The 14,850-nt window shown below is 40.6% G+C and overlaps 1 protein-coding gene across 1 annotated transcript in view; it reads right to left on the bottom strand.

The window, feature by feature from the left end:
* QARS (glutaminyl-tRNA synthetase) overlaps positions 1-10,532 on the bottom strand; it is a 30,708-nt gene extending 20,176 nt beyond the window's left edge. The window contains exons 1-7 of the mRNA XM_015821893.1: positions 10,356-10,532; positions 7,589-7,736; positions 5,698-5,807; positions 4,595-4,670; positions 3,201-3,265; positions 2,256-2,309; positions 255-312 (exon numbers count right to left, since the gene is read on the bottom strand). Of these exons, the coding sequence (XP_015677379.1) occupies positions 255-312; positions 2,256-2,309; positions 3,201-3,265; positions 4,595-4,670; positions 5,698-5,807; positions 7,589-7,736; positions 10,356-10,499 (655 nt within the window). The 5' untranslated portion in view covers positions 10,500-10,532. The remainder of the gene's footprint in view (positions 1-254; positions 313-2,255; positions 2,310-3,200; positions 3,266-4,594; positions 4,671-5,697; positions 5,808-7,588; positions 7,737-10,355) is intronic.
* Between the last annotated feature and the right edge of the window lie 4,318 nt (positions 10,533-14,850).

The raw sequence follows: 14,850 nt of genomic DNA, 5'->3' as shown, positions 1-14,850 counted from the left end.
GATTTCTTAACTGGCAAAAATAATTTTCCAAGGCAGAATTAAAAAAAAAAAAGAAAAGCAAGCACTGTTAATGTCTACCCTGCTAATTCTCTATGTCCTTTACTGACAGGGCAGGTGGACGTTGAAAGGTTGCGAAGTCCTGTGGCTACAAGGGCCAGAGAGGGTCCACCATGGATACGGGGCATTCCAGAACTTAATTGCAGTCGATAGCCAGATGCGTACAAAGCAAAGCAGCCAGTCAACAAAGGCCTTACCATTTTCCACCACCACTGATTTCCCCTTTTCTGGCTCAGTATTACGGGCCTTCGGGGCCTGAGAAGACAAACAAGAAATAACCACTGGGTCACCGCAATTATTTCTTTTGGGTATTATGGAAGATTTAAATTCTAAAGAAATGATTTTGATGTTGCATTGTATAACGGCAGCAAGGTTATTAGTTGCTCAAAACTGGAAGAAGAATGCATTACCTACTATGGATGATTGGAGAATGAAGGTGTCGTACTTTGCAGAAATGGCTAAGATTTCCGCATACTTGAAAGATCAATCTCAAGAAAAATTTATTTTGGTTTGGAGAAGATGGGATAGATTATATTCAGAGAAAGTATGAGGTGAATAAATATTATATAGCCTTTGATAGACTTTATATTATTTTTATTTATTTATTATAATTTATGTAATTATATTATTATTCATTATATAGTTATTGTATATATTTTATGGTTATGTTAAGTGGATATTTGTTTATTTGTTTTTAGAGTTAAAGTATGTTTATACTTGATTGCTTTATATTTGGGTAGTAATATTTAGACTTGGGATGATATGTGTTTAACCCTGTATTCAGTTCTGGGAAGTCTGGGGGGGGGAGGGGGGATGAAGGAGGGTAGAGATATGTAAAAGTTGGTGTATTAAAATGTTGTAGAGAAATAATGTAAAGTTTTATGAAAAGGAGGTGCTCAGCCAGTACCCCCAAACTGCATTCGAAGGATGAGGAAAGGAAGGAGGTGGGATGTGTGGGGTGGTTGAAAAAGAGGAGAGAGGTGTAGGTAGGAGGATAGGAGGGGAGGAGGGAAGTAGGTAGGAAGGGTGAAAGAGAGGGTGGACGCAGGGGGGGGGCTGCCGAGCTGCTCTGAAATTTTTATGTCTGTATTTAATATGATTTTTTCATTAATGTATACCATATTTGTATTAAGACTTTGGGGGGGGGGGTTAGTTGAAAAATTAATAAAAAGTTTTCAATGAAAAAAAAAAAAGAAATAACCACTGGGTGTCATCCAATCTGGCCTCAATAATTAACAGAAGACAAGTTCCTAACAGGACCACCACAGGCAGAAATCTAGCAGCTAAAGTTTTCTCCTGGAATAAGGAGAGGATGCTGGGAAAACTTTCCTGCCTCCTGGCAGGAAACAAACAGGGGAAAGGAAAGACAGCTACATTTCCAGCTAAGGGGAGGAGGGCATTCTGACAGGCTCCAGCAACAAATAGGCTTTTTAAGCATTTAGCTTTGCCAGAGAGAAGTTTCACTGGCCCTTTCAGGGGTAGTCAACCTTGGCTCTTTTATGACTCGTGGACTTCAACTCGTGGACTTCAACTCCCAGAATTCCTGCTGGCTCAGGAATTCTGGGAGTTGAAGTCCACAAGTCATAAAAGAGCCAAGGTTGACTACCCCTGCTTTAGATCCATCCCTAAGCACTTTAATTAAGGGGGATGATCATCCCAAGGCATTTATGCATATGCCAGCACAGGATCGCCTGGCCCCAGAACCTTACTAACCTTTGGAAAAGCTCTAAAAGCCCGGCTTTTCAAATATGCCCAAAGGCCAGGGTAATTTGTGATCTCAATTGGTGAAGGATGGATGACTGGTATTTATGGATATTTTTTTCTCCCATGTGCTATATTTGCCTATGTGGTTTTACATAATTTTTAACGCAGTTCTGACTCTGTATGCTGCCTGGAGTCTTTGGATTGGGTGACCTAAATGATAAATTAATAATATTTTTATTAGGTATATTTATTAATACCTAAATAATAAATGTACCTCAATAAAGAGCAGGGTCAGAGAGCATCATACCATCCCTCTCTAGTAACTGTTCCTGCCTCCTTAGGAACGACCATCTAAAAAGCTCTGTGACCATCTGTGGCAAATTGTCCCCCTCTCCAACCCCTCATCCCAAGATGACAAATGTTCGTGGATCACAATAAATGTGAGCTCGCCAATAAATGTGTGCTGGGGGGCAGGAAACAGCCAGCTAAACTACCTTGGATTTCTTTTCCAGGTCAGCTTCTGTCTTTGGGCCTAATAAGTTTAGAACCTGCAGGAGAAAGACAAAAATAATGTTTAAAACGGGGAAAGGAACTGGATGGCTTATATCAAATTTAACTTCATTCCTTCAGCCAACAGACAAAACCCCTATTTTCAGTGGCCTCAAGGTAGGGTTCTTCTTACACAAGAGGCAGGCAATATGCAGTCAGAGATTACACTGTGGAAATCTGGGGACAATGTGACCAAATTTTAGAGAGGCACTTTCAATTTGAAAAACAAAGGTGGAACGCAGACTCCCTGTGATTACTCCCATCCTTAAAATCCACCAACCTCCTGAAAAACACAGTGAAACGGTATTGCCAAAAATGTAGTAGCGAAGTGTCCAAATTTCAACAGAATCCTTTTGGCTTTTCCTTGCTTTATGGGGGATGGAGTTAAAAGGATGGGAATAATAGTGGTGGGCCTTTGGCAGGTGAAACATTCCCAGTTCCATCACTAAAATCTGCTCCCAAAACAAAAAACAGTCCACTTGGCCGAACTGAAACCTTTGTCCCATTATAAGGTATCCATCCCTGTTGGTATCAAGCCAAAATTACACAACAAATGTCCTAGCTACCTTAGTAGCCTGTAGATACTACAAGATTCAGGATAATATTGCAACTATCTTTCTAAAGTTGAATTCATGCTAAAGGATGATGCTGTGGCTCAAATCGCAGACATGACTAATAGCACAGCGGCCTTTTAGCATCTATCCCAGGTCATCAAAGGAAAAGGTTCCCGGAAAGGGCAATCAAAATGATCTGTAAGAGCAGCTCCCATTTGGGAAAAAATTATAATAGTTTAAATGCATATCCTTCATTTTTCGTCAATTCTCGTATGTATATTTTTCCATGTGACACGTTCAAGTACACGATCCAAAATGGTAGGCCCAACTATATACCTGTAGGTCCACTTCATTTTTAATTATTTTGCCATCTGCCCATTTCAACTTGCTCCGTGCCTCACCTGCAAGAGAATAAAAGTACATAAGGGCTGCCGAGGCCTTTTTTTTTATTTTCAAAACTGGTACTTAAGACAGACAGCTATCTGGGACTCTTACTATGATGGGGTAGGTAAGGATATGATGTGGGACAAGCTCTGACACGAGTGCCTGAAATGTGTGAATTTATACTACCTCCATCACTGGAGACAGTGTGCCACTAATTTCTTGGAAAAAGCAGCACAAAAGAATTACAGATAGTTCTCGACCTACAACACTTCATTTCGTGACCATTCACAGTTACAATGGCACTGAAAAAAGTGACTTCTGACCGTTTTTCACACTTACAACCATTGCAGCATCCCCACGGTTATGTGATCAAAATTCAGACGTTTGGCAACTGACTAGTATTTATGATGGTTGCAGTGTGTCCTGGGGTAATGTGATCACCTTTTGTGACCTTCTGACAAACAAAATCAATGGGGAAGCCAGATTCACTTTACAACTGTGCTACTTAGCAACTGCAGTGGTTCACTTAACAATTGTGGCAAGAAACGTCATAAAATGGGGCAAAACAAATGTCTCATTTAGCAACAGAAACAATGGGTTCAATTGTGGTTGTAAGTCGAGGACTACCTTATTGCTTCATCAGATTTTTCAGGTACTGGGTACCCGTTTTTATTTAAAAACAAACGAAAATCTCACAAGGTTTTCAAGATTTCAGTGAGTCTTGATTTCAGTGAGTCAGGATCAGGAGTAGCAAAATATTTTGACTCTGAAACCCCCTCTTCAGTTGAAGATCATCCCAACAGTGCTCTGGCCTTGAAGCAACTCCTTTGACCTTGAAATAACTGTTTCAAATTCAAAACACATCAATTTCAAGCTCAAATGGTTGGAACAGATGGTTTCAAGCACAAGTCTTACCAATTTCAAAACACTATGAACTCCAAACATCCCTTATACCCCTTCATCTGAAGTACATCTCATTTCATGCAAGAATGATATAATTGTGCAAACATTGGTGTGTATCTGGTTTTTTAAAAAGCATTTACATTTTTTAAAGTTGTATGGATTATAGGCAAAAGCTCCCAGGAAAACTGATTTACTTTCTCCATTCCACTTTACTGTATGAAACAGAACACTGGAGAAGTCAGAGCTCTTGTTATGCTCATGTATTCACATTTATTCCTCCACTGAATTTGCTGGTGACATTTTCAGAGGCAGGAAACAAGGAGAAAAGAGCCGAGTTTGAAAAGGGCACATGACAGGGACAAGAATAGTGCCTCCAACATTAAGGAGAGATCCCACCGCTGCAATGAATGTGAACTCCTTGGAACATGCCACATTCCACTCACCCATCAGAACCCCCGTATTAAAATGATAACGCTCTGAAAGGAGCCAAGTTCTGTGTTTGCAGATGGCAGCTTCCACCTAGACATAAAGAGAGGAAGAAAAAGTTCTGATTTAACAAAAGGAAGGAAGGATTCGAAATGACTTCCAGACAAGGATGAATATAAGCTGCTAAGCACTCTTATCTAGAGAAATGCAAGATTTTTAGCAGATGGGTGCAAAACTGTGTCTGTAAAAGAGAAAGAGACAAAATTCACCATTCTTTGTTCTATAAAATTCCCTAATGGTATTGCATATTCATTGTCATCAATTTAAAAGATGGCAACACGAAGCCATGAGCTACGTAGGGAACTGTACATAGACAACCATCATATGTAATGTGGTCATTTTTAAGGAGCTAAAATGGCTAGGTGTTCTACGCAAAGGACTCACTGTGGATTTTACTCCGCTAGTCGTTGCCGACTACAGGAGGCAGTGATCATCTCCCTTTCAAGGCCATTGAAAAGGAAATATTAAATGGATCTATTTACAATATTACTTGCAAGCCAGAATTCTAGCATAGCATGAAAACAGCATGCCTATTAAGCTGCTTTTTCTAGTGTCCACCCATGATCTGTTTATCATTACAGGTAGTCCTCAACTAACAAGTAGAATTGGGATCAGAATTTCCGTTACTAAACAAGGCAGTTGTTAAGTGAATCACACAGTCCTTAAGTGAAGCTGGCTTCCCTCGCTGACTTTGCTCATCAAAAGCCAGCTGGGAAGGTTGCAAATGAAGATCATGTGACCCTGGGATGCTGTTGTAAATATATGCCAGATGCCAAGTGTCCACATTTTGATCGTGTGCCCATGGGGATGCTGTGACAGCCATATGTGCAAGGACAGGATGTAAGTCACTTTTTTCAGTGCCACTGTAATTCTGAACAGCCACTAAATGAATGGTTGTAAATCGAGGACTATCTGTACCTTAAGCCAGGAGCCTTGGCTTATTTGTCTCTTACTACGTCAGGAGCATATGGCATACAGGGTTTGTTAGGAATGGCCTTGTTAGGAATAATTCACCTGGAGATGGTTTTACTTTTGGCTTCCATATGGGGCTGAAACTTACTGCCTCTTCAATCTGTTCTGGTGTGATGACCACGCCAACGCCACACTCTCTGTCAAAGTCTGCTGTATTAATGGGATCCACAGGGTGACTTTTAAGGTATTCCAGAGCAGCTGCAGGTATAAAAATACAAATGGGTTAGAAAGGGCGGTATGCGGCAGTGGGTAGCCTGTTTGACCAGGATCTGGATGATTTCGATTCAAATCTTCATTCAGCTATAATAAATATAGTTGGTGAGCCTGGAATTGTCATTCCCTTACATTCTAGCTCCTTCACCAATTGGAGGAGGCTTAATCTACACCAGTATTTCTCACTCTTGGCAGTATGAAGATGGTGAAAAAAGTAAGGTTCTACATTTAGGCAAGAAAAACCAAATGCACAGGTATAGTTTAGGAGGTACCTTGCTCAATAGTAGCAACTGTGAGAGGGATCTCGGAGTCCTAGTGGACAATCATTTAAATATGAGCCAGCAATGTGGTGCAGCTGCCAAAAAAAAGCCAACACAGTGCTAGGCTGCATTAACAGAGGGATAGAATCAATGCCTTGGTAATGCCACACTTGGAATACTGCATCCAATTTGGTCACCACGATGTAAAAAAGATGTTGAGACTCTAGAAAGAGTACAGAGAAGAGCAATAAAGATGATTAGGGGACTGGAGGCTAAAACATAAAAGGAACGGTTGCTGGAATTGGGTATGTCTAGTTTAATGAAGAGAAGGATGAGGGGGGACATGATAGCATTGTTCCAATATATCAGGGGCTGCCACAAAGAAGAGGGAGTCAAGCCATTCTCCAAAGCACCTGAAGGCAGGACAAGAAGCAATGGATGGAAACTAACCAAAGAGAGAAGCAATCTAGAACTAAGGAGAAACTTCCTGACAGTTAGAACAATTAATCAGTGGAACAACCTGCCTTCAGAAGCTGTGAATGCTGTAATACTGGAAGTCTTTCAGAAGAGATTGGATAGCCATTTGTCTGAAATGATATAGGGTTTCCTGCCTGGGCAGGGGGTTGGATTAGATGACTTCCAAGGTACCTCCCAACTTTTTATTATTATTATTATTATTATTATTATTATTATTATTATTATTATTATTGTTGTTGTTGTTGTTGTTGTTGTTGTTGTTGTTGTTGTTGTTGTTGTTGTTGTTGCTATGTGTGAACTTCAACTCCCAGAATTCCTTAGCCAGCTATGCTGGCTAGAGATTTCTGGAAGTTCAACACATCTTCAAACTGCCAAAGGTGAGAAACACTGAACACCATTTGATACACTGTGAAGAATGGGAAGATAAAAATAAATCAGAGTGATGACAGAGGGAAATTTCAAAAACAAATAGGCCAGGCTCCTGTAAGGCTTTCAGAGCAGAACCCATGGCATGTTCCAGATTTCAAGATAAAGCTGAACTGAACTGATGGGGCTGAACTGTGGAGTGCTCTCTAACCACTTGCCATGAAAACTCACAACACTTGGGCCCTCCTGTAATTTTTATCTGGGTGATTCTTTATATGCTGTTTCCTTCTGTGGTCTCTGAAATATGTTATTCTTGTCAAAGGCATGGGCCAAACGTTCTTGCTCAACAAATGCTCTTTCATTATCATTGCCAACTCATACATCCCATATAATGTTTAAGAATTTAAAATGGCAAGGAGTAATTGTCAACCTTGGTATACTCCACCCACCCAAGATGCCTCTCTTGACATGGAGACAGCCTTGAGCAGGAAGGTTCCTGTAGGGGAAAAGCTTCCTCTTTCTCAAGCTCTGATCACAGATTTCATCCAGTCCATCGTGGTGTAAGAGGACATGCAATAAGGCCTTTGGGGCCAGATCCAATCATCAGTGATCATAAAAAACAGAGGGACTCTTGGCTCCAAAGCCTGTGAAATTCTCAAGTACCATTGAGCTGCAGATCTGTGATGATCTTTTTGGTAGCAATGTAGTCAACAAGGTCACCAAGGCGCTTTGGGTCCTTAAGCCGGGAAGCCACATTGTACAACAGGGTGCCGACTGTCTTGTCAATCACTGGACCCAGAATTCCTTGTGCCTAAAGAGTAAGAGGAGTCAAAGGGGGAAACTGAAAGTCAGGATAACAGCAAGAATATATATTAGGAAGAGGCGATAAGTCTCTTAAAAATTGAGCTTTTCTCAATTTTCTCTTTTTCTAGCTTCTCTCTCACACAACAGAAAGACATGTTGCTACCAGGTAAATCCAGACAGATTTTCCACTCTGATCTTTCCAACTAGACAACGAACATTACAGAATTGTTCCAATCCAACAGTCTAATGATTAGCATCTATACAGGTAATCCTCGACTTACAACCATAAGGGAGTCCGCCCATTATAGTTGTAAGTTGTGATGGTCATAAAGTGGGTCAATTTTACAACCTGTTTTGGGGTGGTTGTAAAGCAAACGCTAAGATCTATGCGGCATTTTGCAGAAAACCAGAAGTAAATGCCAGTTTTCGGCAAAACGTTGTAAATCAGTCATGTGACCATGGGAGGCTACAAATGGCCATAAATGCAGGCTGTTGAGTGCCCAATATGTCACTATGTGACCATGGCGGGGGGGTCAGGAGGGAGGAGACAAGACTGCTGTCAGAACTTCAAAACCAGTCGTAAGTATCTTTGGGGGAAGGTCCATTGGAACTTTGAATAGTTGCTAAGTAATTGGTGGTAAGTTGAGTAGTACTTGTAGTTCATTTTAGCTGTTGTATTTGCATGTATGAATGTAAATAACGGCACAATAGTTAAACTGATTATTATTATTATTTTTGTGTCTACAAGAACCTCAGTCAATTCAGTTTTTATTCTTTAGATCTATAAAACAACTTTTAAATTTGTCTATTATTAAGCTGGGCTAATCACATGATTTGGAGGAATTATAATGTATAATGGCCTCTTTTTTAACAATAGAATAATACGTGTTAAATCTGTCCCACCCAATGACTTCATCCTCTTCAAAAAAAAAAAAAGCAAAACATATATTGAAAAACAATAGCCTGGTTTCTTTTTCATTTGCTGTTTATATTCAGGCAGACTCTGTACTGTTACACTTTCACTTCTAGAGAGGTACATAAAGGAAGGAAATTCCAGTGCAGAAAAATGGTTTGGGAGATAATGCACTAAGATATGAGCTTTAATATCCCAGAGACATTTCTATAGACTTTTTATGATAGCAGTGCTGAAACCTGGACCACATTACTTTGATATGTTTAAACTCAGCTAATGTTGGCACTGAAATGGCTATTCGGGGAACATCTTCAATATGAATCAGACACATTGTTAGCATTCTTTCAGACATTATCACAAACTGAAGCTTTACCTAACAGCAAAAAAAATATATATTCTTTTAAATCTTTACTATTTGTATTTATAATAGAACAGAAGACAGGACTCAAACTAAATTTGCAAGCAGCCTACAAGAGGCACTGATCTATCTCTATGAAGATTCCAGAAGATCTTATATCTGAGCATCTTTTATTGTAGCACCCTAAGAATCACCCCCATTAACCACTGGCATTCCTAGAATGACGGTAGGACCAAAAAACCAATTCCTTACTCAACATATGGCAAGTGTTGGACATAGATTGGGAACTTAATTATATTTATAAATGGCCCATTTGAATAATTTTAGGTTTAAGGCAGCATGATTAACCTGTTCCATTGATCTCAACATGACTAAGTCTAATCCAGCCCACTGACAGATTTTAGGATTGTTTAAATTACAGGTATAACTAGTTTCAGCATTCACTGAAAGAATAAATAAACTGAGCAGAATCTACACATAACCAGATAGAAATGGACAGCAAAATATATTAGGAAAAGTGAGGCACAGATTTCCAAGAACTGCTGTTCATACAAACCTATGCATGGGTATAAAGCCCATTGAAATAAACTACTGATTCAAATTTGACAAACGTCTCTCTAAAATTACATAACGTAAAAGCAGAAGCCATATCTGGGAACTATATACTCCTTTTAAAGTCTCCTAAAAGTCAATGCAATACATTTTGCTTAAAATCAACACATCTTTTTATTTTAGCAGTTTGGATTAAATCTGTCCTTGCTGCCCAGTAGCTGTGTTCACACAATATGCAGCTATATTTACGCTAAGCTATATTTTGCTCACTCATCGTATAAACCACAGTTGGCTAGATTCCCATATTAAGTTGCTGGTTTTTTTAATTGTATATTATACAAGTTATTGTTTTTAAAATATTCTATTGTAAACCAGCCGGTGTCACTTATGCGAGAAGGGTGGTTATATAAAACAAATAAAATTACCAATACATTAGTCCCACAAACAAGCCATCAGCTAGCTTAATACATTACATAAACCCAACTATGAATTGCTCGTTAGGATCAATTGAAACGCTGCGTAAGAAAGAGGCAAATACTTGGAAGTGAATTAATAACACAAAAGTGGTTGAGAACACGGGACAGAGTTTCACTCGTTTTAAAGAAAAAGTGGTTTTCTGATGAGCAGAAACAGCTTTTTTGGGGGGAGGGAAACATAAGTTGGAAATAAAAGGACGAAGAAAGCTTTCGCCCTTTTAATTTCTTCTTAAAGGGCAGGGTCACTACCGGAAGGGGTGCAGAAAACGTGGCAAGATGGGGAAACCGTAAAGGGGCTACAGACGAAAAGAGGGCAACTACTGAGACCTGTACGACTGCCTCGCGGAGCAACGCGGTGAGCGCCTCGTTCCGAAGAGTCTCGCGAGCCTTGCTCTCGGTTAGCCCGATGCTAACGAAGAGCCGCAGCGGGTCCGATTCATCAGCCGCCATGCTGCCGTCTGCCCCGGCCATCACGCCTACTTCCGCCCGCAATAGGGCACGGGCTTCTCCGCGCTAGCCATCCACGCGAGTGAGCGCAGCGATAAAATGAAAAACCAATCAGAATCTGCGATCCTCCTCCTGACCAATGAGAAACACTTTCATAGATGCACGCCTTCCCGGATTCTCCGACAAATCGGAAAGAAGCAAACCTGACAGGAGGTAGGACTAGAGCAGGGGTAGGCAACCTTGGCTCTTTTATGACTCGTGGACTTCAACTCCCAGAATTCCTGAGCCAGCCATGCTGGCTCAGGAATTCTGGGAGTTGAAGTCCACGAGTCATAAAAGAGCCAAGGTTGCCTACCCTTGGACTAGAGTTGCAGCAGGTTGCATCAGAGAAGATATATAGCGTGCCTGGCTGAGGAATTCTGGGAGTTGAAGTCCACAAGTCATAAAACGGCCAAGTTTAAAGACCCCTGCTCTAAAAGAAGGCAAATGACCAGCTGTCTGGAAGGAATATAAATCCTTCCATTTCCCACCATCCAGTCAGAGCTGAAGAAGCTTCTTAGATGAGAAGTGAAACGTCTTCAAAGAGAAAAAAGAAAGTCCAGTTTCCTTGGGAAAAAGCACCTTTGGGATAACCATGACTTGGATGACAAGAGAATCTCCATAGACATAATAGTGTGATCCAACACACACTATTCAGAAAGTTTTTCCATTTATGAACTGCCCTATTTTGACCTGAAGGATCTCCTGGAAAAGTACAAGGCTTGGTTTAACTTTTTGTTTGGGAAAAAGAAAAGGAATGGCAGGAGATTTGGGCTGTTTATACAAAAAAATCCTTATAGATCACCTTTGTAAGCAGGATGTGAAGTATACATATATTCTTATCAAAATATAGTATATAAGCTCCACTAGTAAAATTGTTTTTCTTAGGATTTAATTTGTAAGCTTCTAGGCTGAATGCAGCTCACCAATGATTCAGTAAAGCTAATTTTGTTGCAAGGTCAAAACACTAATCCGGGTGGGGCCACAAAACTTAAGTGGGTTGTCAAAAAAGACATGATGAAGAAAGAGTGCTGTAACCCGCATACTTTCCTGGAAGTAAATGTTGAATGCAATGAGGCTTTCTTCCAAATAGGCCAGCGAGAGTTCACAGTTAAATCATAAACCAAAGAGAAAATAATGTGGGCCAATCATGCATTATAGATAGTCCTTAACTTACAACTCTTTGTTCAGTGTCTATTTGGAGTTATAATGGCACTGAAAAAGTGATGACCAGTCCTCATACTTATGACAATTGCAGCATCCCCACAGTCACATGGTCAAAATTCAGGCACTTGACAATTGGTACATATTTACAATGATTGCAGCAGCCTGGGATCCCATAATTGCCATTTACAACCTTCCCAGCTGGGCTTCTGACAAAATCAATGGGGGAAGCAGAATTTGCTTAGTCACCCCTTGATTCACTTAACAACTGCAGTAATTCACTTAACAACTATAGCAAATAGGTCATAAAATTGGATGTGACTCACTTAAGAGCCGCTTTGCCTAGCAATGAGAAGTCTGATCCCAATTATGGTCATAAGTTGAGGACTACCTGTATTATGTACTATAGGAAGTATAGAAACAATAAAACATTTACTAAACTTTGTGAAATCAGATAAAGCATTTAAATTAAGATGTGATTAATTTTGCAATTTTCGGATCAAGAAGGATACACAGCTAAGCTATTATATAAAATTCTGAGTAATCTTGGAGTAAGTGATGAATAAGCCTAATTCTACTGAAATATGTGGTGCAGTACAGGTGGTCCACAACTTACGACCACAATTGAATCCAAAATTTCTGTTGCTAAGTGAAACATTTGTTAAGCTAGTTTTGCCCCATTTTACGACCTTTCTTGCCACAGTTGTTAAGCGAATCACTGCAGTTGTTAACTTAATAACAAGGTTGTTAAGTGAGTCTGGTTTCACCATATACTTTGCTGGTAAGAAGGTCGCAGAAGCTGATCATATGGCCCCAAGGCACTGTAATCATCATAAATATGAGTCAGTTGCCAAGCGGCTGAATTTTGATTACGTGACTATGGAGATCCTGCAAATATTGTAAATATAAAAAATGGTCATAACTCATAAGTGACTTTTTTCAGTCAATCAGAATAGAGCTGGAAGGAACCTTGGAGTCCAACCCCCTGCTCAAGCAGGAGACCCTATACCAGGAGTGTCAAACTCGCGACGTCATGTGACATTGCGCATTGTATCGGGCCGGTTTTGCCATTGCCGGCAATGGGGTGGGCGCGGCTTCAGTATGATGAAACCAGCCCGCGGGCCAGCAGTTTGACACCCCTGCCCTATACCATTTCAAACATGTTTCTTAAAAACCTCCAGTGATGGAGCACCTACAACTTCTGAAGGCAAGCTGTTTCACTGGTTATTTGTCTTCACTATTAGGAAATTTCTCCTTAATTCCAAATTGCTTTTCTCCTTGATTAGTTTCCATCCATTGTTTCTTGTCTTGCCTTCTGGTACTTTGGAAAATATGTTGTGGCAGCCTCTCAAATACTGGAATTCTGCTATCATGTCACCCCAGTCCTTCTTTTCTCTAGACCAGGGTTTTTCAACCAGTGGTACGGGTACCACCTGTGGTACATTGGCACCTGGCAGGTGGTACGCGACCATCCTAGAAAAGTGGTAGCAGGGGAAGGGAAATGAGTGAACCAGTGGCAGCACTGCACAAGCCTGAGTGAGAGATGGCTGGAGCTGCAGGGCTGTCAGGGCTCAGCGGAAGCGCCAGGATCAGTGCCGCTTTCCAGCTGATCGGCGCTTCTTCGGGGCTGTCAAGGCTCAGTGGAAGTGCCAGGATCAGCGCCAGGCTCCAGCTGGAAAGCAGCTGAGCCCAGAAGAAGCGCCAATCAGCTGGAATGTTGCAGCATCTCCAGGGTCTTGTGATTTACGTTCAGATGCTTGGCAACTGATTCATATTTATGACGGTCACAGTGTCCCAGGGTCATGTGAAGTGACCAAAACCTGCTGCAACCACCCAGCAGATGGGGGGAATAAAAACCAAACACCCCCCACCCCATCCCCGTTGCCAATCCTCAACAGAAATGCTCACAACAATGAAAACCTCAGACAAGAGGAAGAGCGCCGTGGGGGGGGGCAGGCAGGTGTCTTGCTTGGCTGTGGCTTGGGGGGCACTTTTTTCAGTGCCATTGTAACTTCGAACAGTCACTAAGCAAACTGTTGTAAGTCGAGGACTACCTGTACTTTATCGCTTTTTTCCTTTTGGGGGGGTCATCAAGTTTTTGACACCTTGCTAGGCGACTAGTGGTACTCGGATGTTCTCATATCCTAAAAGTGGTATAATGGGTGAAAAGGTTGAAAAGCCCTGCTCTAGACTGGCCATACCCAATCCCTGCAACCGTTCTTCATATATTTTTTGTCTCCAGGCCCTTAATCATCTTAGTTGCTCTTCTTTGCACTTTTTCCATAAGTCTCAACATCTTTTTTGTAATGTGGTGACCAAAACTGGATGCAGTGTTCCATGTATGGTCTTCTTATTAAGGATTTATAAAGTAGTACTACTACTTCATGTGATTTTAATTCTATGCTTCTGTTTATATAACCAAGAATTGTGTTAGCTTTTTTTGGCTGCTGCCGCACACTGCTGGCTCATGTTTAAGTGACTGTCCGCTTATTAGGACTTCAAGGTCCCTCTCATAGTTACTATTTTTGAGCCAAGTTTCGCCTAATCTATACTTGTACCTTTGGTTTTTCCTGCCTAGGTGTAAAACCTTGCTTTTCTCCACATTAAATTTCATGTTGTTGGATATGGCCCATTGTTCAAATCTGTCAAGATCTTTTGAGATCCTGAGCTTGACTTCTGGGGTGTTGGCTATTTCTGCCAGCTTAGAGTCATCTACAAATTTGATAAGTTGTAACTTTGAACTATTGTAAATAAAGGACTGCCTGTACTATTATACTCCAAAATATATAGATTGTAATAAGAACAACTATGGAACACTTACGATATACATCCACATGTATATGCATTGACAGGAGGTCCCATCTGTGTCAATCAATATTGCAAATACTGCACATCTCACAGTTAGCTGTCATATAGACAGTTCACCCCATTTAGTAGTTCAGAGATATGGCTAATGAATTAGATGCTCAGAAAGCAAAACAAATTGTCCAATTAACAAGTAATTCAGGTTAGGTTATTTGCACAGAGGCCTACTGGAGTAATTTTATAATTCATCTTGCACGAACACTGACATATATAAATACATATCTATATATTCTGGTACCTTTTTCTGCAAAGGCATTCAAAGCCAACTGTGTTTATCTCTCATTGCCTAATATCTGATTTAAACCCA

Source organism: Protobothrops mucrosquamatus, unplaced genomic scaffold, assembly GCF_001527695.2.
Source record: "Protobothrops mucrosquamatus isolate PMUCROS unplaced genomic scaffold, P.Mucros_1.0 scaffold1418, whole genome shotgun sequence".
NCBI classification, from domain to species: Eukaryota; Metazoa; Chordata; class Lepidosauria; order Squamata; family Viperidae; genus Protobothrops; species Protobothrops mucrosquamatus.
The sequence above is the reverse complement of the archived record's forward strand: the minus strand, read 5'-3'. Positions and strand labels throughout refer to the sequence as shown.